Below are 27,865 nucleotides of genomic sequence, written 5' to 3' on the forward strand. Positions count from 1 at the left end.
CTGCATTCAGTTTTCATCTCTAAACCCACACAGGATTTGTGGACCAGGGTAAAATTAATGAAGAACCTATTTCAAGATTAGGATTTTTTGATATCAACCCCCAAAACACTCATCAACCAGGACAGTGGTTTCTCAGCCTAGTCCATAGTTGCTGTTCATGCATACTATAAAAACCCAGTTTCATTCATTCTGATGAAAATCCCATAAAGGAAAATATATTGAAAGAGTGATGGTCAAAAACATGATGCATTTGCACTCCTAAAATGCAGGCTGGTGTTGCTGAATTTGCACATTGTAACTGCAAAAGGCATGAAATCCTTAAAATACTCCTGCAGGGGTCTTATGCTGAATGAGGAGCTTTATGAATATTTCAATTACAAGATGAGGCTAGAAAGGATGGAGTTGTTTCAATTTTGAATCACCCTTCCTTAAATAACTTGGCCTATTTGGTATGAAATGAGACTCAGTTAAATCCAACAGCCCCTCCACATGCACTGGGTAAGGATGGAGCCTCATGAGATGGAACCACCTCCCTGTGCCCCTTTACTGCTTGGGATAGACCAGTCATCCCCTTGGACAACCATCCCCCTTGTCATCCCCTTGGGCAGAACCCCCCTGTTCAGATGCCTCAAGGCACTTCCCCTCCTTGTTGTTATTTACAGTATTTGAGTGTTAAATTAAAGGCTCAGCTTTTTGCTGTGCAGTGCTACACCTGCCCCCCTCTGCATCAGGGATAGTGGCACTGCAGCAAACAGCACAAAGCCATTCTTATTCTTTTGGGATTGAAGAGATACCCAGGGAGCAGCAATATCACTGCTGAGCTCCTTTGTATACCCAGGTACAGAGAGGGCACTGAGTTCCTCCTCTGTCCTACTCAGAGAGGGACTAGGAGGCAAATACTTTGTGAATACACTTCATGACCTGGTTCTGATCTCACTAATCCAACCAAAATATAGAATTGATTCTGAGGAGTTACTCCTGGTTTTACTGGAGTTAATTAAACCAGGCTGTTGGTTTTTTTCCCTCATTCAGATCAGCCCACTGAGATGGATCCTCTACTTGCTTGTACAGTGACATTCAATGCTTGTTAAACTGAAGTAGCTCTAGAATTGCATTCAGCAATTGCAGATCAGCACATGAAATATAGATTTCAGTGGAACTTTAGATTTCATGCTTCCTGGGAAAGTAGTTGCATGTTTGTTCTACCTGGTTCTACCTTAAGCAGGACAACTCAACAGTCCTGCAAGGCAAATAACAAACTTCCTCCATCAAAGCTGCAGAATCAGGATTTATTTTTTAGCTGAAGGGATTCACCAGCCCCAGTTGTTCAGCAGAGCCTTTGTGTGCGTTTTCTTATGCACAAGAGCATCTGAAAATGCAACTTTCCCCTCCATTCCCTAAAGCATCTCCACATTTCCCTGAGAGAGAATGACCACCCAAAATGAAATCAGAATATGGCCTTGACTTCTTCACGAAATAAAATGCCAGCAGTAAGTTCTGCTGCTTCTCACAGCCTTCTAGATGACCAGGCACCCCTGGATATGAAGTGTCACTCAAAGCAGACTTTCAGTAGTTAATCACTGTTCCACCAGCCTCGAAATGGAAACCCTTTTCTGCATGGACTCAAAGCTTGTCTGGTTTCCCCGTACCTTAATTAAGCATCTTCTCCATCATCTGCCAAACTGCTGCTTAACACATCCTGGCAACCTGCCCCTCATATATTGCAGCAGATATGGCTGGCAACAAGCAGAGCTTATCATGGGGTATTAATTACTTAAGCATAAATAACATTCCCTCTTCTCTCAGCTTCATGATCTGCTCTTTCTCATGGAAATATATTTGTAATAACGAGAGAGACAAAACAATGAGGCAGTAAATTTAAGCCTAAAATGAGTGACGAGTCTCGCAATGAGTGAAAGTTAATTCCAGGCAAAATAAAATGAGGAGTAAATGTGCAAACAGCCACTTTGATTAACCACTGGAACCAACTGCCAAGGAAGGGCCGGATTTTTTCATGATACCACAGAATCCCAGAATATGCTGAGTTGGAAGGGGCCCAGAAGGATCACGGAGTCCAACCCTCAGCCCTGCACAGGACACTCTAAAAGTCACACCATGTGCCTGAGAGCATTGATATCTTCAGATCAGCTTAAGAAATATCCTTTAGTCAAAATAAGGAGTCTAAATAAGCATAAATATGAAAACTCATCCAGGAGAAAAAAGCACACAAAGCACACGGGTCGGCTTGGCCATCCAGGAGCACCAGTGGCACTGCCCAAGACCAGAACAGCTCAAAGGCTGGGCCTGGGAAAGCAAAGGATGGAATAAACTCAGTGGGTGTGCAGGGATCCCTCCCACTGCATTCCCAAGCCCTCCATGAAAGCAAGGAGAACACAAAGCCTTGCTGAGAGCAGAGCCTGCTCATCAGCTCTCCTGCTACAGAAGTGTTTCCAGCTCCTGCCACAGGGAGGAAAATAAAGCACCAGAAATGCAGCTTTTGGTTGCTCCACACCTCTCATTAATGCCTGCAGGACACAAACACACCTGGGATCCCATTCTGCCTCCAGCCCCGACTCTGACACATGTGCTGTGTGTGCCAGGCAGGGTTTAGCTCTGGGCTGTTGGGAAATCATCTCAACGTGTAGTTCTGCCTGTTGGGAAGACAATTTATATGTATGTGGAGGCACCTGGACTCGTGAGGAATAATAAAGCCCTCAGGGAGTGTGTTAAAATGCAGGATTCAGGCAGGAATGTTTGTGTTTGGGAGTATATTCTGTGTACACACACAACAGAGGCAGCTCTGAGAGCTGCTGTTCTGTACAAATGCATAAGTGGCTCCTACAGAAGTTGTGGATGGATTCTGTTGTGAATTTGGCTTATCAGTGATACATTCATAAAGCAGATGTAATTATTCAGTCTTTTGAATATGTATTTTTAGCTTGTTTACTGGGTGCATTATGGAAATGTGAATGGCTATTTGTGCATGAATAGTGTGTTTACAGGTTATAAATGTTTCTTGTGGAGTATTAGTTAATATTTTTTTAAAGTACACTGATGAGTGTCTAGTTTATATTGGATATTTATGTGGGTGGACATATCTATGTGAGCTATTTAAACTCACATAAGAGATGCAGACTTGTATTTAAATGTTCATTAAAACAGAGAGTGGGTCTATTATGTTTTTATTCCTGTGGTTTATTGTCCCTGTGGAACAGTGGGGAAACTGATATAATAAAGTGATATAATTTCCAGAGATGACAATTCTGGAAGAGGTGCTATCCCTTCCTTTCAGAAAAGTTCAGTATGCCCCCTAAATCTCTCTTTGGGATAGATTTCAGTAGAAGGACAACCCTGGAGCCTGCCTGCCATGCTTTGTGTCACCAAACCCAAAACACTCATGGCCAGGCTGCACAACTTGAAAATATGGTTTAAAAAATATACAAAACATGGGGTGCACCCAGCTCTGGGGGACACCCTCCTCCAGATCTGCCCAGCTCATTGAGGAATGAGCTGTGTCTCCAATTGTAGAGACCCAGGGAAGTTCTGTGGCTGCTGCTCCCACGGGCACTGTTGGAAGCACTGATTCAACTTGGCCAGATTTGCAGATTCCAAGCACAGAACGAGGCCATGAAGCCATCAGATCACAGAGCTGCTCCAGGGCTTTGTTTGAGAGGGGAGAAACACCTTCCTTGTCTCCCATCCCCTGCACTGGGATGCATTTTCACCCTGCTCCCCAGCCCAGCCCTCAGCAATTCTCCAGCCAGCAGTGTCCGATGTGGCACAGCCAGAATTCCCGTTGTGCAGGGCTGTGAATTCCCAGAGCTGACAGTGCCAGGAAGGAGCAGTTTTGTGTGATGAAGTCTCGAGGGCAATGAGCAGAGGAAAGAGGGGTTTGGATGTTTGGAGGTGGTTCCTTCTCTCTGGTTCCAGCCAGGAAAGGGAAGGTGTGCAGGGAATCCAGGGCCCTTCGCAGGCTCTCCCAGGAGGGACCCATCAAACCCTGTTCAACTGAGCTGGACAAGGCAGCTCGTTGGGCAGGGCTTACATAACATCCCTCTGAGAGCTCAAACTGCCTCTGCCTTGCACACATCCTTTGCAGTTTTACTTTCCACTCCCATCTCCTCCGTTAGTTCACTGCAGCTACGGAGTGAAAAAATTCTGAAAAGTGGTTTTGACACATAATTATCTTGCAGAGGTAGGGGGAGAAGAGAAGGGATCAGAAAAAGAACAAACCCTTCTAAGAATCTGATTTTTCTCCCTGTTTTTTGCCCCCTGTTCCTCTGAGGCTTAGGATGGAAAAAGAGGAAGCTGAGCAGAAAAACTAAGATGAGATCTTTGGAAAAACACTGTTCTCTCCCAGTCTGCAAGATGCTTTCTAGAACTGACTAGTGTTTCAGATGAAGTTACTTCACTTGAAAAGTTCCTGTGTAACACAGTGGTAATTCCTGTATCCTGGAGGCCAAACTGGCTGCTGGTTCTTAACATGGGATTAAGTACAACAGAATCATGTCGTGTTCATTCTGTCACCTCCTCAGAAAAAAAGAACAAAATTCAAATTTCTCTTTTATCTACATTCTAACAATCCATCTCTAAAGTATCCCTGGTCCCTATAGATAATATTCTCCCCTTTGTTTCCATGTCAATAAGACATATTTCCAGTTTATCTTGTTTTTGTATTAATATAAAGAGGTAAAACCATATTTCAGGTCCCGAGTGTGCAGGTCAGTCCATCCCTACTACAATGCACATTTATTTCACAGTCCACTCCTATATGGAAAATAACTCTTCCATATTATATATTCTTCATTCCATTTAATAAAGAAGTAGTTCTGCAGGTGTCTTATTTTTTCCACCAAAGTTTGAGAGATAAGATTTTCCCCAACGAGGCCAGTTTATTCCTGTGTTGTTGGAATTTGTGGAAATCTTTCATCTCACAGACTATTTTTCCTCATTCCTTTTCTGGACAGGACAAGCCTCTTTGGGAAATCTGGTTCTCTGCCCCTTCTAAAGATCAAAACTGGTGGCTTCAGTTGTGTCAGTGTGTGTTCCCATTACAGGAACATCAGCATCTCAACCTTTATTTTAAATACATACTTTGCAGTAGAGCAAAGAATTTTCTGAACTACTCCAGGGACTCTGAAAGTCCAAAACATTTCAAGTCCCAGATAGCTACTTCCTTTGTTTGAAATCATCACTTGGAACTGAAACTGGAACATCCAGGCCAGAAAAAAACCTTCACTGGGGCAAGATCTAAATTTACTCAGATCATGGGCAGCCTGTGAAAGGTGTCAGAGATTCCATGAAGAGATGACACAAAGCACTTCAGTTGGAGAAGACAAAAAGACAAAATGTTGGATAAAATATGCTAAAGGTTTGCAGGGAAAGCTGCCCCGTTCATATCAGATTTTGCAGCAAATAAATCACAATGCCTGTGATCCTGGAGGAAAACACTGAAATCTATCTGTAAAATTCATGAAGGCAAAATACTTCACTATATACAAGAAGACTTTTTTTTCCTTTTTTTTTTTTTTTTAATTTAGCTGTAACAATGTCTACAATACATTGACTCACAAATTAAGTGAAGGTATGAAATCACATTCTTCATACTGAGATGGGCCATTCTGGACTTTTTGAACCCCCTCGGGAAGGAGAAGAGTTCTGAATGTCCAACAAACACCTTTTGAAACAACCAGTGGTAGGAATTTCAGTTTTACCGGCGGTGAGATGGAGTGAGCCTCGTCCACAGGGATCAGAGAGCTTTGCAGGGGAGAGCAAAGCCTCGCTGTACAGAGGAAAGGGAGGGAACCGAGGCACTGCAGAGCTCGGACACCAGTCCCGGTCTGGCTCCCGGTCAGCTCCCGGCTCTCCACACCAGTCTCCCAGTGGGTGTGGGTGGGTCGGTGTTATACGGGCATCTCTCCTGCTGTGCCATTGGCTCCATCCAATCCTGCCGGCTCCCTGCCTTCCTCCTCCTCCTCCTCCTCCTCCTCCTCCCGGGCTGTCTCTGCCTCCCTGCCCCCGCTGAGCAGGGTGGCACCGCAGAGGTGGCCCAGGAGCTGCCCTTCCCGGCGGGACTCGGCCAGTTCCTTGGCACAGCACACGGGGGTGTTGGTCTCGTAGGTGCTGTGGAAGCTGTTATAGTCCACCTCGTAAAAGTCCTTCTCCAGGGTGAGCACGGGGGTGAAGCGGTGTCCCCACAGCACCTCGGTGTCCATGTAGGAGCTGCGAGCCTGGCAAGTCATCCCTGCGCAGAGAGAGAGGGATGTTAATGCAGCGCTGGCTCAGCGCTCACCCGACCGCTGCGCTCCCCTAAAAGCACTTTCGTGTCGTTTCCAGCCCTGGTTGCTCTGGGACACACGAACGGCTCCGCTTAACGAGCCTCACAAAAGCCTCCGCCAGGAACAGCTGAGCCCCCCCGGGAAAGGGGCGGATTCCTGGGATTCCGAGCCCTCCGCTCCCTGCCCCTCGTGCTGTGCTGCTGGCACCGCCAGGGAATGGGAATGAGAACGGGAATGGGAATGGCACGGGAACAACCCCCGGCCCGGCCAGGGCACCCCAACCCTGACCCACGGAGCCCTGAGCAGGGGGAGCCACTTCCCTGCCCTCCTCCGGGTCCGACCCCATCCCTCCCCAGCTCCAGCAGGGCCAGAATTCCCTGGGAAGGGAAGGTCTGGGGAGGTTTGGGGAGGGGAGGAGAGGTTTGGGAAGGGAAGGTTTGGGAAGGCTTGGGAAGGGAAGACTTGGGAAGGCTTGGGAAGGAAGAGAAGGTTTGGGAAGGGAAGGTTTGGGAAGGGAAGGTTTGGGAAGGTTTGGGAAGGTTTGGGAAGGGAAGGTTTGGGAAGGTTTGGGAAGGTTTGGGAAGGTTTGGGAAGGTTTGGGAAGGGAAGGTTTGGGAAGGTTTGGGAAGGTTTGGGAAGGTTAGGGAAGGTTTGAGAAGGTTTGGGAAGGGAAGGTTTGGGAAGGTTTGGGAAGGTTTGGGAAGGTTTGGGAAGGTTTGGGAAGGTTTGGGAAGGGAAGGTTTGGGAAGGTTTGGGAAGGGAAGGTTTGGGAAGGGAAGGTTTGAGAAGGTTTGGGAAGGGAAGGTTTGGGAAGGGAAGGTTTGGGAAGGGAAGGGAAGGTTTGGGAAGGTTTGGGAAGGGAAGGGAAGGTTTGGAAAGGGAAGGTAAGGTTTGGAAAGGGAAGGTTTCGGAAGGTTTGAGAAGGTTTGGGAAGGTTTGGGAAGGTTTGGGAAGGGAAGGTTAGGGAAGGTTTGGGAAGGGAAGGTTTGGGAAGGGAAGGTTTGGGAAGGGAAGGTTTGGGAAGGGAAGGTTTGGGAAGGGAAGAGAAGGGAAGGGAAGGGAAGGGAAGGGAAGGGAAGGGAAGGGAAGCTAGGATCTGCAGAGCGTGTCATCACATGGTCTGATGGCTTATAGAAAAAATAATAATTTAAAAACTGGACTCTCTAATTGGATGAGCTGAATTGTTCATGGCAGGTGGAGACCCCCGGATGTTCAGCCACAAAGTGACAGGGCCCCAATTCCTCATGACCAATGGGACAAACTGGCTTTTAAATACCTCTGGAGGGTTCAGTCCCATGTTTTAATGGATTTTGGGCTGAGCGAACAGTGGGCAACAGGAAACTGATACTTGTTAAGCTGCTTCTCAGCCCCAAGGATCAGAGTTTATTTACTTTGGAAAAGTTTAAAGAGAAGTTTTGCAGAGCAGGGATAAATGTAACTGTGAACAAATCCTCTTGGAATCACCTGCCAATGTCAAGGCTGACTTTTCTTCCAAACACTTTTCTTGGGTTTGTCCTAATTATGTTATGATTTTGGAATTAATTCTGGTGAATTTTGGAAAACCTGACCTGACAAAGTCTTCCCACTGTTCTCTTGTGGAGAGTAAGAGATTGGCCTGACTGGAATACATTCAAAACATGTACTTGACCCAGTTCCTGGCCAATACTTCCAAGTCTAATTACTGCAGCCCCAAGCACACAGACAGAAATCTAAAGCAAAGGGGCCAAAACGTTAGATATTTCAGGGCAGAACAGATCATCTATTCCCCCCATGGGAGCTTAGCTGAGTGACTGAAATCTCGGAGTAATCAGAAAACTCCTTTCCTTTAAAAAAAAACCAAAGCATCCTGGAAAAAAGATGAATATTTTGTTCTCGTAGTTGCTACAGTCCATTAAAAGACACCCACACAAGCAAGTGCTCTGCAAAACTTGACTGGTCTCTTACTGCTTCCCTCAGTTTAAAGCTCCCAGGCCAGGATGTATTAGTTGCTTTTGGTTCTTGAAAGGGGAAAAGGGGGACAGTGGCACACTGAGAAATCTCCAGCTCTGTATCACAGACTGAAAAGCCAATTCCCCCCCCAGGATCTACAGGAGGATTTGCTTCTGGGCAGGAACAACAAGTGCAGTGTTAGTCACAGTGTTCGGCTTCCTGGGCCGGAAGGAACCGGGAAGTGCAGAGGCTGCTCTGAAAAATAAAATCAGGGGAGAAAAAAACCACCCCAGGTGGTGTTGCCTTAAGGAGAAGCTCTTCCAGAAGCTTTTCAGGGAGCTCTCAGCTGTTGCTCTAGAACTAAAGACCAGAGCGAGCCCACTCCTGACGCGGTGGCACCACAATGTGCAGCCTCTCCTGCCTGGGCTCCTCAGCCCTCGAGGGGAAGAGGTTAAACCCCTCACTCCTTTGGGTCTGCTCAACACTCAGGCAGCCCAGGGAGTCCTGAGGATCTCAGAGTCCTGTTGATCTCTGAGTCCTGCTGAGCTCTGAGTCCTGTTGGTCTCTGTGTCCTCCTGATCTCGGAGTCCTGCTGCAGGTTTTCTCAGCAGATCTGTGCCACTGACCCTGTTGAGCTCCCTGGGCAAGGGCTTTTCTCCCAGGCTGTTTGCATGGGCAGTGATGCAGGGCTGCAGGGATAATCCCATTTCCTGATGCTGCCTTGTGCTGGGAGGCCAGAAGGTTGGAAACCAGCAGCACATGTATGTGCAGTGAGGAGATGGTTAAAACAAACCAGCCCTTTTTCCTTCAGACAGAGCTGGGTTTGCATCAGAAATCCCAAACACCTCCAGGTGTCTTCTCCAAACCCAGCAAAGCAGGAGAGGAGACCACAGAGGCTCCAGGATCAGTTCTGTGAATGAACCAGCTCATTCTTATCACAGCCTTCCAAGTGCTACATCAAAGCGTCCTGGAGAAATCCCCAAGACCAAGGTGGGGTGTCCCTGTGAATGTGGAGGCCTGAGGCACTCTAAGGAAACTCCTGCCTTATAATCCCAGTCTGAAATAGCTCCTTCCCTGGGGGGGTACCTGACAGTGAACCTGAGCTCCAGGGACACGATCCCAGTTCTCCTGCTGTAAGTATCCAATTAAAGCAGGAACAATAGAAAGCTTTCAGCGACCAAATCCTGCACACTGCCAGCTTCCTGCAGTAGCTGCTTTCTGTAACCCCAGGGGTACACTGAGCTAGCACAATAAGACAACTTGTAATTGCTCCATAATCCCATTCAAATATTCCTTTTTAGCACATGTGCAGTGGTGTTTTAATTGCGTGGGGACACAGTGCTTGGCAACTCCTACATTCCCCAGTAAACAACAGCATTGTCTCTGCTTCAAATTCCAAAAAGTGCCTGCTTTGCAGGCTGCCCTGTGCTCTCCAGCCTGGTTAATTAATGCATCTGTAATGTCCCCAGCTAATTATTGTCTCTGTAACTGCAAAAAGATGACAGAAGAAGTGTGGAAACAATAAACCTTATTTTTATTAAGAACACATGGCTGCAGCCACTTGGCACTGGCACACGACGTGCACCATGCCCTCCGTGCTCGGAACATCCCAGTTCCAGCTTCCAGAGGGGCACAGCAATTCCCCCAACTGAGATCTCTCATACCCAGCTGTGTATCTCTGCAAAAATCACCTGTTTAATTTCAGAAGCCTCGTTTATCCGAGTCCATGGAGTGTCTGGGGCGTAAGGAGTCGCTTTTCATAGAAAGCAGAATCACAGACCATCCTGAACTGGAAGAGACCCACAAGGATCGTGGAGTCCAGCTCCTGGCTGCAGACAGGACTACACCTGGGTACCACAAAAACTTTGACACTGCTGGTCTACATCTCTGCAGTGCAACCCTGAGGAACTGACACCTTGGGGAGCACGAGAAATCGAGAGATTGCAAACTCCCCAGATTTTTTGCAAAGTTAATCACAGGATTTATGTCCCTGGTAAAGGCTGTTAATCCTTTCTTAAAGCGGATTTAACTACCTCCATAACACACAGAGTTATAGAGAAGAGGCATTTGGTAACTTGGGTGTTTCATTTAAATAACCTTCATGCCAAAAGAAAACAGAATCCCAGAGGGGTTTTGGGTTGGGAGGGACATTAAAGCTCACCCAGTGCCACCCCCTGCCATGGGCAGGGACACCTCCCACTAGCCCAGGTTGCTCCAAGCCCCGTCCAACCTGGCCTTGGACACTTCCAGGGATGGGGCAGCCACAGCTTCTCTGGGCAACCTGTGCCAGGGCCCCACAATCCTCACAGCCAACGATTCCTTCCCAATATCTCATCTATCCCTGCCCTCTGGCAGTGGGAAGCCATTCCCTGTGTCTTGTCCCTCCATCCCTTGTCCCAAATCCCTTTCCAGCTCTCCTGGAGCCCCTTTAGGCCCTGGAAGGGGCTCTCTGGTCTTCTTGGAGCCACCTCTCCTCGAGGCTGGACATTCCCAGCTCTCCCAGCCTGGCTCCAGAGCAGAGGGGCTCCAGCTCTTGGAGCATCTCCATGGCCCTATATCCTCATTTTCACTTTGTCAATCTAAGTAGATGTTCTTTAAAACTTACTTAAATTTAAAGTCACAAAGATTTATATTTTTCAGGAGTATCATGTTTTCTGGATTGCAAGACCATTAGAAGTTTCATTTTCTCCTAAACAATCTGGTTTTAAAAAATGTGTACAATCCGTCAATTTTGGAAAATGGAAATGATTTGTGAAATCTTCAACTGTCAAGTTCTGGTCGCAGCTTTGTCATCTCTTAATTCAGCAGCTCAGCTTTGGGTTACAAACAAAACTCAATTTTAATTGAAACCAGAAAAAAGTTTCGTACAAAGTTATAAGCAGATGCATCAAGTTTTCAATAAAGCTGAAAACCAGTTCCAGGCTTTTTAGCTGGAGACCAGGGGACTGTCTCCTGGTTTCAGGTTCTGCAATAAACATTTCATAGAGTTTTAATGATAATTTCATTATAGCAGAAGAAGGGGATTTTTTGTCTGTGGGCTGAAGTCACAGATCAATAACAGAGCTGGGCATGTTCCCGTTTCAGGCAGCCAGAGATCCTTCCTAAATAGCTTCTTTCTGCTTCCCAGCAGATGCAAAGATACAAAATATATTGGGCAGTGTATGAAAGCAGGTGTTTCATTACAGCTGAGAACAGAGAGTTGCTGAGGAAACACTGGTGTGTGAAATCATGTCAGGGAACTCTGGCACATAATGAGGCCCTTTGCTGTCATCAAAATCAGCTGGATCAGGCAGCTCTGGTGTTCCCAAAGCCCAGGGATGTGGATGCTGCTGACAAAACTGGGATCCTGGGGGGCTGAGTGTGGGAATGGGGGTGCTCAGAGTGTAAACACCCCATCCCAGCCAGGACCCTCACTGGAGGTCTCATGGGAGAGCACAAGGGCACCACAGGATATTTTACAGGATATTTCCCAGGACATTCTAAGCTGGAAGGGACCCACAAGGATCATCGAGTCCAACTCTTCAGCCCATACAGGGATGGAACCCAGGAGTGCCCTTAGCCAGGGGATTTATGGCCCTAAAGGCTGTTATGCCTTTCCCTAGAGTAGATCTAACTCCCCATTTTGGGTTTGGGTGGTACAGGTACAGTTATAGAGAAGTGGTGTTTGGGCACTTGGGTGTTGCACTGGAGTAAACTTCAGGCCGAAAGAACAGAGAATCACAGAGTGGTTTGGGCTGGAAAGGACATTGAAGTTCAGCTCATTCTATCCCCTGCCATGGGCAGGGACACCTTCCACTAGCCCAGGTCACTCCAAGCCTCGTCCAACCTGGCCTTGGACACTCTTCCAACCCAAGAAGCCACCACAGTTCATTTGGATCCCACCGAGGGCAGAGTTGAATCTTCAGTTCTGCTCCACAGCCTGAACTCTCTCAGTGGGCAGAGACATCCCAACCCCTGGGGCTGTCAAGACAACATTTTTCATCAGCCTAAAATTAACTCTGCTCATTTAAATGCCAGGGAGCTCAGTGATTATCTGCTGCTAAAATGTCATGTGGGTGCTGACTGTGTGCTGGCCAGCTTTGCTCTCTCTGCACTTCAGACACGGATATTGCTGGGAGTGATCCCACTGCTCTGCCCTTGGCTCAACACCCTCTTGTATCCAGGGTGACTTTTCCCCTTGCACTGGCTGCTCTGGAGCTGTTCTGCCCCAGGAGCACAGGGAGCTGGTGTTCTCAGAGGTGCAGTCACAGTGATGGAAGTCATAGGACAAGTCGTACAAATTTTAAGTTCTATGGCTGTAATTAAGCAATACATGTCCTACAATTTGCATTAGCATATGGTAAGTTGCAAAATTTATTAGCCCCTCTGCGTTAATTAGACCAAGGAACACTGTAACCTCCAAAAAGTCAATATTCCTCCAACTTGAAAAGGAATATTAGAAGGTAGGAGCATGGTCCTCCAATTATTTGCGCTTGTCTCCTTTAGAGGACATGGCTGGGCTTGGTTCACTTTGATTTTTATGCCAGAGGAGAGTAATAGGATTTTAATTTGTCTGAATGCTCTCCAGGCATGCAAAGCTCCCAGGCACTGGGAAAAAATAAAATAAAAGGACCTTATGATGCAAAGACCTTGGATTGAAGTGCTGTGTCTGTGCCAGGCACAGCTGGAGCCCCAGCTCACTCCAGGGGATTTTAGGCCCCTCACAAGGTGTTTATAGTGACTGCAGAGGCTCCTGAGATACCAGGCTGCAAACCTCTGCCCCTGGAGGACAATCCAGCTCATGGAAGGAATGACTTGAGGCATCTCCCTTTTCCCTGTAATTTTTTAGGCAGTTTCTGTAGCAGTTCTGCAAGGTCCTTCTTGCAGAAAACTTATTTATATGCAAAATGCAAAACAATCCAAGACAACCTAAACCAGATGATGAATGCACAAAAACTCCATTTAGTAATTTCACCCTTCCTTTGTTCTCCCATGAAAATCATGATTAATATCAGCATATCTTCTGTTGTGACTTCTCCATTTGGCCCTGTATTTACAGCCAGGAAATTGTATTCTGTCCTCTGTAAAGGTGGATAAATTGAGGTGTGAAAAACCTGCTGTTTGCCCAGAGTCTCCCAGGGACAGGAGGGGTTAATTACTGCTAATCATTAAATCACCTTTTATCACACAGATCTAAGCCAGAAAAATAAATACCTCTCCTTACATAAGAGTTTATTAAGACTTTATTTAGTGACTGGACTAATCAGACACTTGGAGTGTCTCTTGTGGCTTATTTCATTGTGGTGGGAAAAAGAGGTAATGGGAAGATTTGGGAAGGTTTGGGAAGGGAAGGTTTGGGAAGGGAAAGGAAGGGAAGGGAAAGTTTGAGAAGGTTTGGGAAGGTTTGGGAAGGTTTGGGAAGGTTTGGGAAGGTTTGGGAAGGGAAGGTTTGGGAAGGGAAGGTTTGGGAAGGGAAGGTTTGGGAAGGGAAGGGAAGGGAAGGGAAGGGAAGGTTTGGGAAGGGAAGGGAAGGGAAGGGAAGGGAAGGGAAGGGAAGGGAAGGGAAGGGAAGGGAAGGGAAGGGAAGGGAAGGGAAGGGAAGGGAAGGGAAGGGAAGGGAAGGGAAGGGAAGGGAAGGGAAGGGAAGGGAAGGGAAGGGAAGGGAAGGGAAGGGAAGGGAAGGGAAGGGAAGGGAAGGGAAGGGAAGGGAAGGGAAGGGAAGGGAAGGGAAGGTCTTGTAGGATCTGCAGAGCGTGTCATCACATGGTGTGATGGCTTGTAGAAAAAAATAATAATTAAAACCATGGGGTCCCTAATTGGACGAGCCAAACTCCCCATCACAACCCAGCTGACTCTGCATCACGGGGAGGGGGGTCTGAATCCCTCCTGCTCTTGCCTGTCCCAGCAGCTTTGCTTTGCACCCCCTGTCCCATTTGGGATCAGGAGGGAAGGGCAGAGCTCTGGCTGACAGCACCTGGAGCTGCTCCTTCCACGGGATGGCTCCAAGATTTTGTCTGCAGGCAGTGGCAGCAGGAGTCCATTCACTCCTTTTTATTGCAGGGCAGATTTGGGGCAGCTGAGCTGGCCAGGTGTCCCTTTCTGCTCAGGCCAAAGGGAATGAATTCCCTGGAGTCATCCCCGGCCCGGCCCAGCCCATTAAGGATTCTCTGGGAGTGTTGCTGCTGCACAGGAGCAGCACTGGGATCAGAACACTTTTCATCTATACTGATCTTTACAGTGCCCCTTTCACTGGGCAATGATCCCAAAAGATCTGCCCAGAATCTACGCCCCCCTTTGGCCTTTTATATCCTCCTGGGGACTCCCAGTGCCTCACCCAGACTCAAATATTGATGGGAAAGACCCACATCCATGGGCTTTGTGCCACAGCTGGTTCTGTGGGAGCAGCCCCGAGTCTCTGGAGAGCTCTCACTACATTAACACAATGTTTATTGTGTTTTCCAGCAAAATAACAACATCACATTTTAGCCTGGCTGCTGTGCTGCTGTTCTTCAGTGTGTTGTTATTCAGGCTTTTGAAAATTCAACTCAACTTGAAAACAAAAACATTGTTTTAAACCACAGTGTTTTGTTTTGTAAAAAACAAACAAACAAAAAGACCAATTACTTGAAGGGTGTGAACTCCTCAGAATTTACTCTACACTTTTCATTTGAAACTATTTACTGTCTTTGCTTTCCACTGGATCAGAATTAAACTTAAATGTCAGTAAATAGAGGTACTCGTTTGAGAAGAGATGATACATTTCATTTGTATTATGTGTGTGGCTGGTTAAATCTACTGAAAATAGTTATAAAATTGCTGTCCCTAATTATCAGTGAAAAGTATTCACACTTTTAGTCAAGACATCACACTTAAATTTCTTGTCATTTATATGTTGCCAATCACCATTTTGACCTGCTTCCAAAATACCTTATAAAAAATACAGCTGTGTTTGCCCCCAGCACTGACTGCATTTATGGTGGGATTTGCTGTTGTCTGCACACATGGACTGAGTTTCCATTCATTTTATTCCTGCCCACAAGTGCAGAGCTGAGCACACAGGACTCACAGCCCCTCGTGCCCCATGAATGGAGCTGGATATCCTGACCAGGGAACCCTGTGGTGGTGGATCCTGATTTTTCATAGGGGTTACTGAGGAAACAAATAATCTGCTGTATTTTTATACTGCCCTGACCCAGTCCAGGCTGTAAGAGTGTCATGATTTAACAGCAGTCCTGCTGTGAGTACATGACACCATCCCTGGGAGCAGATGGGGCTGGCACAGTGACATGGGAAGGGAAGAACCTAAAGAATTTTACTGGAGCAGATTTTATGGTATAAAGGTTGGGATTAATATCCCCCAAAGTGCTTTATCAGTATTCCCAAGTGTGAGGATGAAGCAGGAAGGCACAAACAGTCTCTGCAAGAGACTCTCCTTGTGACAAACCCCCCTGCCCGGCTGCCATATGTCCCTCAGAGCCCGTCCCAGCCTAGAACTGGCTCACGGGATCACCTGAGGTCCATCCAGCTCTGGGTTCAGTGCAAACTGCCTCTTCCAGCTCCAGTTTTTCCTTTCCCAGCCTGACTGAGTCCAGCATAACTCATTTGCACAGATATGTGCAATCCCTCTGGGACAGGAGCCCATTTGTAAGGCAATGTTATTCCTATGCCATGCTTTTAACTCCGAGGTTGTTATTGATAATGACTTCCTCTCACACAGGCTGAGCTTCACTGACAGCAAAGGGCTTCAAACAGAATTGATGGTGTCACTGTGTGACGAGGAAAGAGGCTTTGGACAAACCAGCAACATTCCATGCTCAGATTAGGAGGTTCTGGTCTCTAGTAAATGTTCAGGCTCCCAGATAAGCTGCCATTACAAATCTTTGCCTTTGACAGTCTTTTCCACCCACCCCTTCTTTTGCCAGTGCTCTGCTGGGGGAGAACATTTGCCTGGCAGTGCCAGATAAATTCCATTTCTGCAGAGCAAACTCCAGCCCTGGTGCAGGGTAACCTCTGTATCATCTCCCAACAGCTCTCTCTGGAAAAGTCCTAATTACCTCCTGACTAAAGCCAGATACTGGGACACTGAATTAGCTCTCTCTGTCTTTAAAAGCAAAAGTCTGGGATGCAGGAATTTGAGACTCCCCTTCCACAGGCTGTTAGGACCCTAACAAGGACAAATCTCAAGAAGAGAATAATATTCATAGTAAGCAAGGGCCAGAATTTGTGAGACAAGGTACTGATACCTCCAAGTATTCGTACCAAGCTGAAAACCCTTGCTAGTGATTCAGAGAGAACCTCATCGAGATGGAAAAAAAATTCCAAGCACCACCTTGGGCTCACAGGGCCACCTCAAAACTAAAATACTCAAGCACCAAGGGGAAAAACAGCTTATAAAAGCTTTTTGCAGCTTCCTTTTTTCCCCTTGGATCAGTTCTAAGTGATTATGGGCAGCTCCATGACCAACTCCTTTGCCTGAATCCCAGATTTGTACAAGGAGTTTGAAACACTGCCCCAGGAGCTAAAGGACCCATCTGCCACTGCTGGTTACCTCAGACCACAACTTCCCACCTGACTCAGTCACAGGATGTTGTCCCAAGAGGTTCTCAGTCCAGGTGACATGGACAGTAAAATCTCACTGCCAAACTGCCCTCATTTTACCTCTTTCCTCCTCAAAACTGGGACTGATTGTTGATTCTACATTTCCCCATCTTTAGACAACACTTCCCTCCTCAGAGCTGCCTGACATTCCCCTTCCAGCCCCTGATTCCACTGAGGCACCCTGGGCTTGGAAGTCCTCCCTGAAGGATCTCAGGGTGTTTAAATACCCTCCCCATGCTGGAAGAGCAGCAGGAAGAGCTGCCAGCTCCTCCTCACCCCTGGAACAAAGGAATGGGCTGAAAGAGGTGAAATGACCTCATGGTGCCAGGACTTTTAGAGCCACCCTCCTCCCAATCCAGAGCTTGGGAGGTCCCTGTGGGAAGGAGCCTGGAGGCCTCTGTGGCCATCCATGCACTCACCCACCTTTCCACACTCTGGAAAGCTGAGGCCCAGCGCTTTTCCAGATTTATTGTACATGGACACAGCCTTCTTTCATCACCTGCCACAAGCACCCCCCTAGGAGGAAACTGGGAATGGGCTGAGGAGATCTCCTGATCTGCCCATTACACAGCTCTGGTTAAGCTGTTAAACAGCTGCTGGGCTGCAAGAGGCACAACAGCAGTTTCTGTATTTTTCCTCTTTGAACTCCTTTTGCAAATATGTGTCCTGCACCACGTGCAAGTCATTCAGCTCCAGCACGTGCTGGTTTATGGGACACAGTAAGACTTGGACACTTCACAGCCTCCATTAAAAAGCAACACCACAGCAATACCTAAAATAGCACAGTTACAACCAATTATTAATACAGAGGAGAAATGGGAAAAGATTTGTGCCATGAATTTTGATCACAGGAAACAGGACCACGAGAGACCTCAGGAATTCCTTTAATCCATTCCTTTTTCCCATGGATCAATTCTAAGTGATTATGAGCAGCTCCACAACTGATTCCTTTGCCTGAATCCCAGACTTACAAAAGGAGTGTGAAACACTGCAACAGGAGCTGGAGGACCCATCTTTCAGTGCTGGTTATCTCAGAGCACAACATCCCACCTGAGAAGGACAAAGGACCCTGTTCTCAGTCCAGGTGACACTGGCAGTAAAATCTTTCTGCCAAACTGCACCTCGTTTTACCCCTTCCCCCCTCAAAACTGTGACTGATTCTTGACAGATCCTTACCTGTTGCTTCCACCATTCCTTCCAGGATGACCACAATTTCAAACTCCTCCTTCTCCAGCTGGGTACGAGACATCTCCCAGAAGGGGCTTTTCTCATTGATTTCGTGTGAGATGATCAGAGGTGACACCAGGAACAACCTGTCATCTCCAGTGTCAAATCCCACGTTGATGTCCGTTTGGTTCAGGGGAATAAACTCTCCTTCTTTGGTCTGTTTGGACTTAATCAGTTTGGCTCTAATGGAAGCCTCAACAATGTGGGAATTGCGGAGGTCTCCAACCCGGAACATGAGACAGAGCTTCTCGTCCCTCATGGAGATCACGGCGTTGTTGGAAAACATGAGGGTTTCAGCCCTTTTCTTTGGTTGGCTGATCTTGACGAACATGCAGCCCACCATGAAGGCGTTGACGATGGAGCCCAGGATGGCCTGGATGAGGAGCAGCACGATGCCCTCGGGGCACTTCTCCGTGATCACCCTGTAGCCGTAACCGATCGTCGTCTCCGTCTCGATGGAGAACAGAAACGCGGACACAAACCCGCTGAGGTTTTCCACGCAGGGGATCCAGTTCTCATCTTCCAGGTGGTCCAGGTCTCCCCGGATGTAGGCGATGAGCCACCATATGAACCCAAAGAACAACCAGGTGATGGTGTAGACCATGGTGAAGACCAGGAGGTTGAAACGCCACTTGAGGTCCACGAGGGTGGTGAAGAGGTCGCTGAGGTAGCGGTAGGTCTCCTGCACGTTGCCGTGGTGGACGTTGCACTTGCCGCTCTTCTCCATGTACCGCTGCCGGGGCTTCTTCCCCTCGGCCGAGATGAGGCGCGTCCGGTCGGTGGCGATGGGGACATCGTCCCGGGCCTGCTTGGGAATCTTCTTGGGCTCCCTGGAGGTCACCCCGATGTCCATGTCCTGGTTCATGAAGATCCTGGAATCTCCAGCCATGGCTGGGCTGCAGGACAAAGAAATGCGGTCTAAGATGGAAGGAAAATTGCTGAGACAAACCCCCTTCTGTGTCACTGTCTGAACCATTAGACCTTGTTCTGGTAAACACTTTGAGAGGGTTCAGCTCTTCTCCCCCAACAGCCACTAGTTAAATATAATGCTGCTAAGTTAAATATAATAAATGTAAATAAATAATACAGCAAATATATAAATATAATAAATACACAAATAATTATATGATATAAAATAATTATCTATAATATGGATTATAAATAATATATAGTTAATATATCTATAATATCTATAATATCTATAGATAATATATATAATTTTATTATATGTAATTAATTATATATAATTATATACAAATAATTATATAAATAATACAACATATATATAAATATAATGAATATATAAAATATAAACAATGATATATAAATAATATGACAAATATATAAATATATAAATAATGATATAAATAATATAACAAATATGCAGATATAATAAATATATATAAGGATATAAATATATAAATAATGACCCTGAGATGAGCTCTGTGGGTTAAAACTTGGTAGTAATAACACCAAGGTCAAGGGTTCAATCCCCTGGGTGTGTCATTCACTTAAGAGCTGAACTTCATGATCCTTGTGGATCCAACTCAGAAAATTGTGTGATATTCTGTGATATTCTGTGAAATATAATAAATCTAAATCTAAATCAATACAATGCTGTGAAGTTAAATAGTGATTTATTATCCACAGGCTCTTCAAACATCAATGAGCTGCCAGTCAGTCCTGGAACCTCAGAGAATTTGGTGATGGGTAAGGTTGGGAGTCAGGAAATAGTTAAACCTTGTAACATTTTTGGGAGGTATTTTTTTGTCCTTAGATTTTTTTTGAACACCAAATTTGCTTGAGATCAGAACTAGGAACAAAGTCAAGATACATCAACACGTCTGTTCAAGAGGGACTGGAGTTTTTTGATGCCTCAGGTTTTGGGTGCATATCAAGAGAAACCTTAGGAATGAACAGAAAATGCTGAGCACCACTGCCTACCTAAACCTCACCACAAGGCTAAATTATGCATGAAGGTTTCCCTCAGAGTCAGCAGAGAGAGGAGTCTCCAGGGATAATTCAGATTTCTGAAGTTTATTCTGTAAGCCTTCAGATGTGAACCAGACCTTGAATGGAGCATCTGGAATTCCACATGGGCAGGTGTGATGGATCCAGGCCTGCTGTTAGTGGGATCTCAGAACTCACCCCTGACATTAGAATCACCAGGCACTTATTAAAATCCCACTGCCCACATGCAGAGACACAAATAAATAACACAAAATGATGGCTGCAATGATTTTTGCAGGTTATAATGTAACATCCTGTTTACTAAGATGATTAGATACTCCTTTAAAAAATGAGAATCTTGACTCTGGATGCAGGGCACAGACAAAATCTCCATCAAAGACTCCCTAAGCAGCCTTAGGGATATCAAAGATAGAGCAGCAATATTTTCTATGGCATTCATTCTCTGCATTGTCCTCTGCAAATCCTATTAAAACCTAACTAAATCTATTACTGTTCCCTCTATCTTTAATCTTCTTATGCTCCTGTGAATGAGAAAAGGTGTAGAGCTACAATTAAGAGTATCTTGGGAAAGACAATTTTAAGACCGAGCAAAGCAGCTTCATCTTTTCGGTATTAAAAAGCACGAAGGGTGGGCGGGAAGGAAGCAGAGGCAGGATGAATAAATGAGGCAACAAATTTCCACTTCCATTCTGCTGCAGCCAAGTCTGGTTAACAGCAAGGAGTTACTCTGAGCCCTTGGATAAGTCACCATCAATCGTGACTCCAAGGAAGCAGCCGGTTGCTGGAACCATCCCCGCTGGCCCTGCTCGCAGGAGCCCAACCATCTGTCCCAGCCCAGCCCCAGAGCTGCTGCACGCTGGCACATTTGCCTGCTCAGAAGGTTTTGGGCCAGGGCTGAGCCAGTGCAGCCACAGGAAGGGGGAAATAATAGGGGATCAATAGTGCTGGGATGATCAGTTAGCAGGGATCAGCTTTGCCACCCCACTGCAGTAATCCCAGATAACCCCAGTGTTGGGTGTCCCTTTCTCCAGCAGCAACACCGAGGATTTGGACAGAGTATTCACCCCCACCTCTGTTTCCATCCCTCCTAGAGGCAAGACTCCCGAGAGCTGGCTCATGGGGGATTTAGACACATCTTTTTTCACTGCCTGTTGCAATGGGAATCCCCAACCCCTCTGCACGGTGGTGTTTGTCCCCACACACGTGTAAAGTGCCTGCCAGAGGCTGTCAAACAGTAACTATCTGTCAAATAATAACTATCTGCCAAATAATTAGTATCAATAATGACATTGACTCTCACTTCACATGGCAGAACAATCACACACTTTTTTACCCCCTCTTTAATAGGAAAAGAAGCCTCCCATCCTCTGCCTGAGAGGGAATCAGGTAGTGAAGAACCTCTTTGCTTTCCTCTTGTGAAGATCCCTCTTGATATATGTTTGCATTGATTGATTAATCTAAAATTACTCCTTTTGGATAAAAAGCTTTTAATCAATCTAAATGTAAAACCAGGCAAGTGTAGCATGTTTTCAATTTTAAAAGGACTGTTTAAAGATAATTTTATTATAAAAGTTATGTTTGAAGCTGAGTTTCACTGACACTAAGCCAGAAAAAGCAGTTTCAAGACATTAATCTAGTGTAAGGTTTCATCTTCTAGGTTCATACCAAAGAGACCAAAAGGATCTGAAAACATATTAAAAAGAACAGAATAAAAACAGTCTAAAAGCCTAAATCCCTGGAAATATCACTCTGGTGGAGTAGGCAAGAGGAACTGCCCCTTAATGAACGTACAGAGAAACCTGCTTTGACTAAACAGTCCAAGGACTGGCAACATCCCTTTTGTAGTGCTACTGATCTCCAGCAACAGGGCAACTGAAATCTTTCTGGAAACCTTCAGGAACACCTTACAAGTGATCCATTAAAGCAGGAACATTCCTGCTGGGTAAGAACTTCGCTGGCGGCTTCAGTGGCAACACAATTCCTGCTGATGTTGAATCTTAAACTCTCCCATCGTACGAGAAGTGTAACCTCAGTATGTGGTTACTGGAAATAATTGAGCAGCTGAATTTTTGTTTTAGATTCTTTAAAAAGAATGATCTTGGTCAGCAGTTTGAGCACAGCTTTGGGTGGCTGCACACCAGCCAGCTCTCTGCTTCAAATGATTTTCTCCAAAAGTATTTTCTCTCTAATTCTGAGCAAATCACTGCTTTCCCCTCTACCTTAATTCCCCAATGGTAAAATTTGTGATATGGGCATGAACAGTCTGTGAGATCCCAGGCACAAGGAAATTTGCTGTCACTCCCTTATTATTATTTTAACTGCCCTGGAAACTTTAGCACACAGGACAAGATGCTCAAAAAGGAGCACTGTAAGGACTTGGTTAACTCCTTCCCCGTGTAATAAACTACCACTGCTGCCAAGCATAAGCATCTTTCCCACAAACAGGAAATATGTGCCAGCATCTCCCAAAGGCTCAGCCTGCAGTCTGTAAATCCCTGCCCCTCCAGCACAGAGATCCGGGAGGCCAAACTGTCTCTTCCAGTCACACCCCCCGTCCTGTTCCTCTGGCATTGCCCATCTTTGGTTAAACGAGGCCAGGATAATAAAAATGTCACTTTTTACAAAGCTGCCTTCCTTGAGGACAGGCTGCTGCCCAAGGAGCTGTGAGTCAGTGCATTATTACCCTGGCAGAGAGGCTCTTTATCAGCCTGGTTGTTGTTGAGCCGCTGCCCAGATGACAGAGCGGGGCCGGCGGTGACATTTAGGGCTCTCAGATCTGCTGAGGAGAGTCAGGCTGGGCTTAGGGGAGAACCTCTGGCAGAGCTGCTCCAAGCCCTGCCTGGCAGAGCTGAGGTCCCTCCTGACAGCTCCAGCAATTTGCTGAAGACATCACAGAAGGTAAAACATGAAAAGTCTGCAAGAAACTTTTTTCCCTGCTGACCAGGTGACTTTTTTTCCCTTTAACCATCTCTGATCTCGCTGAAGTGAACACCAATTTAACTGGAGATAGGATTTGCTGCCGGAGAGGACTAAACTGGAGTCAGGACGAGTTTAAAGACATGAATTTGTCATCAAATTTGTGTAAAAACAGACTTCTTTTGTTTCTTTTAAACCTGATGCCTGTGTTTTCTCTCATTATGAGAATAATTGAGCAACTGTTCTTTAGCAAACCTCCCACATCTTCCCAAAACAGAATTTTACTTAACTCTGTCATCTTTTTTTTTTTTTTTCCAGACAATGAGCCCTGTACTACTCAACAAACAATCAATAATACTAAACAGATATTACTGGAAAATCTGACCTGGTGGTTTTGCTGCCCTTTGGCCCACACCATATCAAACAAAGACAAGGTTGCTGTGCCCAGGTTCCTCTGGGCCACATAATTCTTCTTTGGGTTACACTGCTGTAAGAGAATGAAATTCTTAATTGGCAGACACTGATAATATGGGAAAGCTGGCAGAAGAATAAAGCAAATGAAAGCAGCAGCACCCAAAGAGAATAAAAGAGTTGGCTGCTGAACATTGAGTGGTAGTGGAAAGATGAAGGAAGAAGAAGAAATCTTAGGAAAAAATGGCCTTTGACACCCTGAGGATAAGTGACTGTTAGACAGGTACTGACTTAGGTGGGGCTTTGATTTCCCTGAGAAAGGCACCTTTCCCTCTATCCTTTTATTTACTTTTACTTACTTTCATTTCCTGCCTATGTATGACTGAGACTGAACAGTCAACACCACCAACACCTTTTGACACATGCAAGAAGAAAGGCAGGTAAATTTTGTGTAAATCATGTAATTTTTTGGTTTTCTGACTTCACATTAATAGAGATTGTGGTGGTGCCTCTTTGGGAAGTGCCTGGAGATCCACAGGTGAGGGGGGGCTGAGAACGAGTTTGCTGTTCAAAACCAGGGCAAAAGCTTGAAAGAAACTGCACAGGAAGGGAGACCTGGGACACTTCACTAATAAATGGGGTTCAAAAGCTTCCTCAGCCCAATATTTCCTGTTCATAACCTCACCCAGCACTGAGGGGGGACAATGCCCCTCATTTCCTCTGGGTTTTTGGTGTCTCAGCACTGCTTTCATCACACAAAGGAGTTCCTCTGGGGCTGGAGGAGACCCCCCCAGTCCACAGACTGGGTGCCTGATGGTCCTCATGGAGCAGGAGGACTCTGTGCTTGTCCCAGAGCTGGGCTGCTGATGGCTCCTGTCTGCCCAGAGTCCATTTGGTTCAGAAACACCCAAACAGAAGGTGTTCTGTCTTTCCAAACAAACTCCCTCTGGCCAGGGAGCTAATATGACACAAAGAAAACGTCCATGGGCATTTGTACTTTAATTTTACCTGCTAATTACCTCCCAATCCATCCTTCTCCCCAGCAATGCTGGATAGTCCCAGCTCTAATATCCCTGAGCCCTGTCATTGTCATTTGTGAGGTACCAGTGGGACCCTTCCAATCCCAGAGTATCCAAGTGTTTCCCAGCATTCAACACAGGTACCACAGGCTTTCAAATTCTATTTATGTATTTACCAAGAGCTGTGGAATAAGGAAATGCTCTATATCCCATATTTCAAGATGGGGAAGTCAGTCACAAAGATGCTTCTTCCAGACTCATATTAGGAGTCTGTGGCAGGGCAGGGAATTAAATTTAGCATTTCCAAAATCCTAAATGAGCTCCTGTAATCACTGCACAACTCTTTTCTCCTTTCCCCACTCCAGCAGCAGTGAACACAGTCCCTGCCTGCTTCAGGTGTGTCTAAAGATTGCTCTGCAGAGCCTACACAGCCTGATCTATCAGCATGAATAACTAGGAAGATTATTTCTAGTGCCAAGAAAGACAGTTTCTGTTCTCTCTACAGATTTCAAATAGATTTTTCCCTCACCTATGGACTGAAGCATAAAAAAATCCCACAGATAACACAAGCTCACAGTTGCCTCAAATATAATAACTTCAGACCTCTGCAGAAAAGACCGGAGAAACTAAACTGATGAGAAGATGCGCTGGGGTAGGGTTTTTTTACAGAAAAAAAGAGATGAAAATTAGAAAATGCCTTTTGAGTTGTCATAATGATCCCGGTGTACAGGCTTTAACAACTTGTTGTAGCACAAAGACTGAAGAAAATGGAGTTTCTACAGGTTAAAAGGTATCTCCTACTTGCTGTGCCACAACTGCATAGGGTGGATGGGAGGATAAAATCCAGGTAACTCTCAGTTAGTTATCTTATACTTCACTGCATTAAAAAGTCCCTGTGCAAAGGATGCAATCACAATATTATGCTCCTAGGTGTTTTTCTTAAGTTAGAACAGATATTTTCTCTACCAACAAATAAAACCTGAAAATAAACCAATTTGATCCTTCCACCTCCAAGGGGGTGACTCTGCCTGAGGCACTTTGCAGCCTCTCTGTCTCTGCCCTCTCACCCCAGTCTCTATTTTTAGGGGCACCTTATGGCATCACTGAAAATGTGACTGTTGTCTTTCACCCAATACTGAACAAAGAAAAAGAGACACCTTTGTCCTGATAAGACACTCCTGTCTCTGCTGCTGTTTGCACACAGCAAACATTGTGAATATTGGGGAAAGTAGAACCTCGATTTTAAAGGAAAATTCTGCCCCAACAGCACAAACATCCCTGTTCTCCATTGTTTAGAAATTCACCATTACAGCACCTGAGAATCACTCTGTAATTGGCAACTGCCTTAAAAAAATACAATAAAATTGTTTGTACCACTTCACACTTCCCCAGTACCTTGCATCCAAAGAGTTGACAGATGAACTGACCAAACCCAGGCTCTTTTTGCCCCAAGGCCTTCAACCCACCGCAGACAAGGGTCACAGAGAGACAAACCAACCTCACACAAACTGCTGGGGCAGTGCCAGTGCTCACCCCCCACGTCCAAGGGCCTCTCCTGACCTCAAACTCAACAGAAAGTGGGTGACTTATATAAAGAGTCTGGAGATTTGCCTCAGAACATAACCCCAAAACTCTGTTTGCCTTTTTTTGGCAAATAATTGGGCTGGAAATTTCCAGAGATGGAGAATATTCCCCCAGCACAAACACTCTCCCCACCTGCCACAGGAGATGCTGGTGGTTTGGACTGGTCAGAGCACAAGTGAGAGAAGCCAGTTTGGTTTCCCTCTCAGCTGCTCTGCTACAAACCCAAGGTCTACCTAAAAGAGGTAGGAGCTGCGTGATGCCAGAATCCCCAAAATCAGATGGCAAGTTTTTGGGACAGGGCCACTTTCTGCCAGTTCTTCATTGGCTCCTGAAACTCTCCAGTCAAAGCCAAGGGAGCTGTACAAAAGTGAGCATGGGGCTGCCACCCAGCATGTGCTGACACGAACTGGAGGGCTCCAGGTATCTTTGTGAGGGATGCAACAGGACATGGATAAAAAAATCGGTCATGTTTTACCTCCCAGAGCTATGAACCCCCCAGGGATTCCCAGTGCAATACATTCCCTGTCCCCTCCAAGGGCTGAACGTGCCCCTTCATCGGCTGAAGACTGGGCTCCAGGGCTCTTTAAACTCTCAGCTCATGGACAAGTATCCTAATTATGAAAGAATTTAATCTTTGACTCCAGATAAGGATTATGGAGTCACTCCATGCATTTCAGGGCTGCTGACTGATCAGTCTCCCGGTGCCCTTTGCATTCCAGTGATCTCCTCTCACCCGAGCAGGTCGGATTTTTTAACATGTATTCCTGCAGAATCCCTTTCTGAGATCTGACGGTGCTTTTGCCCAAGACCAACATCCCATCCCTGGTTTCCCACAGAGTTCCCTGGCTCTGGGGAGTTGGACAGCGGCACAGCTCCAGCTCCCATCGCGGCGGGTTTGGGGAGTCTGGCGCTCGGCTGACCCAACATTTCACCTCCTGCCTGCTGTGCTCCTGGTCCTTGGCAGCCAGCGGAGCGCAGGAGGGAGCTGGGATAACAAAGGAAATGCGGTGACTTACTCGCTACGAGCGGCTCCGCATCAGTGTCGCGCCCTCGGGGGCAGCCGGGCGGGAGCGGGGCGTGGGAAGCGCGGCTGGAGCAGCGGCCGGTCCATGCCATCACCGGCGAGCTGGGCTCGTCCTCGGGTCCCCGCGCTGCCTCCTGCCTCCTTCCCTGACAGGAGAGAACATTTACGTGGCACTGAGGATGAGGATGCCCACGCCCCTGTCCCCGGGTATCCCTGATTTCCCTGCACTGCTCCAAACCCTCCGCTGACGCGGAGATACTTTTGCCTCTCCTCTGCCTGCCTGTCCCTGCTCCCGCCTCTCCCGTTCCAAGGGATTCTTGGCCGTATAAAGCTTTTTAAGGGCTGGGGCAGAGGGGAGGGAGGGGAGGCTGCGTGTGACGGCGCCTTATCTGTTGTGAATGAGCAGGAGCGGAGGTGGGGAGGGAGGGCGAGGGAGGGGTTTGGGCGCTGCCGAGCGCGGGGAGGGCTGGTGAGGAGGGGGAGAGGCGAATCCGAGCCCTGGAGCTCGGGATCACAGGAGCTTTGGGGCTGGGAAAGACCTCCGGCATCCCCGGGTCCGACCCGCGGGGGCTGCGCTCCCCTCGCACTCCCCCGAGCGCCGAGTTCCCTTCTCCTCCCGGGATCTCCTGTCCCGGATTTACTGGAGGGGATATCGGGTTTGAGGGGGTGGGGGCTGTGTTCTTGTGTTTTTAAAAGCACACAAACAGAAAGCAGTTCCCAAAACCAGGAGGGAGCCGCACATTTCAGAGACCGCGTGTGTCCATAGTCATCGGCACTGGGGGAATTCTCTCGTCCAGGCTGGACCATGGAATTTGGGAAAAGTGGGGACAAAGAGGGCCAGTATGAATCCTCTGGCACGCTCCCCTTGCCTGTCAACCATCAAGCTCCTGCCGTGGTGTTTGCTGACGGAGTTGTGGTGTTTTCCTGGG

The 27,865-nt window shown here is 46.7% G+C and overlaps 1 protein-coding gene across 1 annotated transcript; it reads right to left on the minus strand.

The window, feature by feature from the left end:
• Nucleotides 1-5,438: 5,438 nt before the first annotated feature.
• On the minus strand, nucleotides 5,439-27,244 carry KCNJ5 (potassium inwardly rectifying channel subfamily J member 5). Its single transcript, XM_064634854.1, has 3 exons — nucleotides 26,929-27,244; nucleotides 17,961-18,907; nucleotides 5,439-6,244 (listed from the first exon to the last, which is right to left on the minus strand). The coding sequence occupies exons 2-3, from the start codon at nucleotides 18,898-18,900 to the stop codon at nucleotides 5,904-5,906; spliced, it is 1,281 nt and encodes a 426-aa protein (XP_064490924.1). The 5' UTR covers nucleotides 18,901-18,907; nucleotides 26,929-27,244; the 3' UTR covers nucleotides 5,439-5,903.
• Between the last annotated feature and the right edge of the window lie 621 nt (nucleotides 27,245-27,865).

Source organism: Pseudopipra pipra, chromosome 23 (assembly GCF_036250125.1).
Source record: "Pseudopipra pipra isolate bDixPip1 chromosome 23, bDixPip1.hap1, whole genome shotgun sequence".
Classification (NCBI taxonomy): domain Eukaryota; kingdom Metazoa; phylum Chordata; class Aves; order Passeriformes; family Pipridae; genus Pseudopipra; species Pseudopipra pipra.

Excerpts from the sequence above, each read along its gene's own strand:
- KCNJ5 (XM_064634854.1), bottom strand. The coding sequence starts at position 18,900 with ATGGCTGGAGATTCCAGGATCTTCATGAACCAGGACATGGACATCGGG. Across the intron at positions 6,245-17,960 it reads AGGAATGGTGGAAGCAACAG|GGATGACTTGCCAGGCTCGC; the intron begins GTAAGGATCTGT and ends CTCTCTGCGCAG.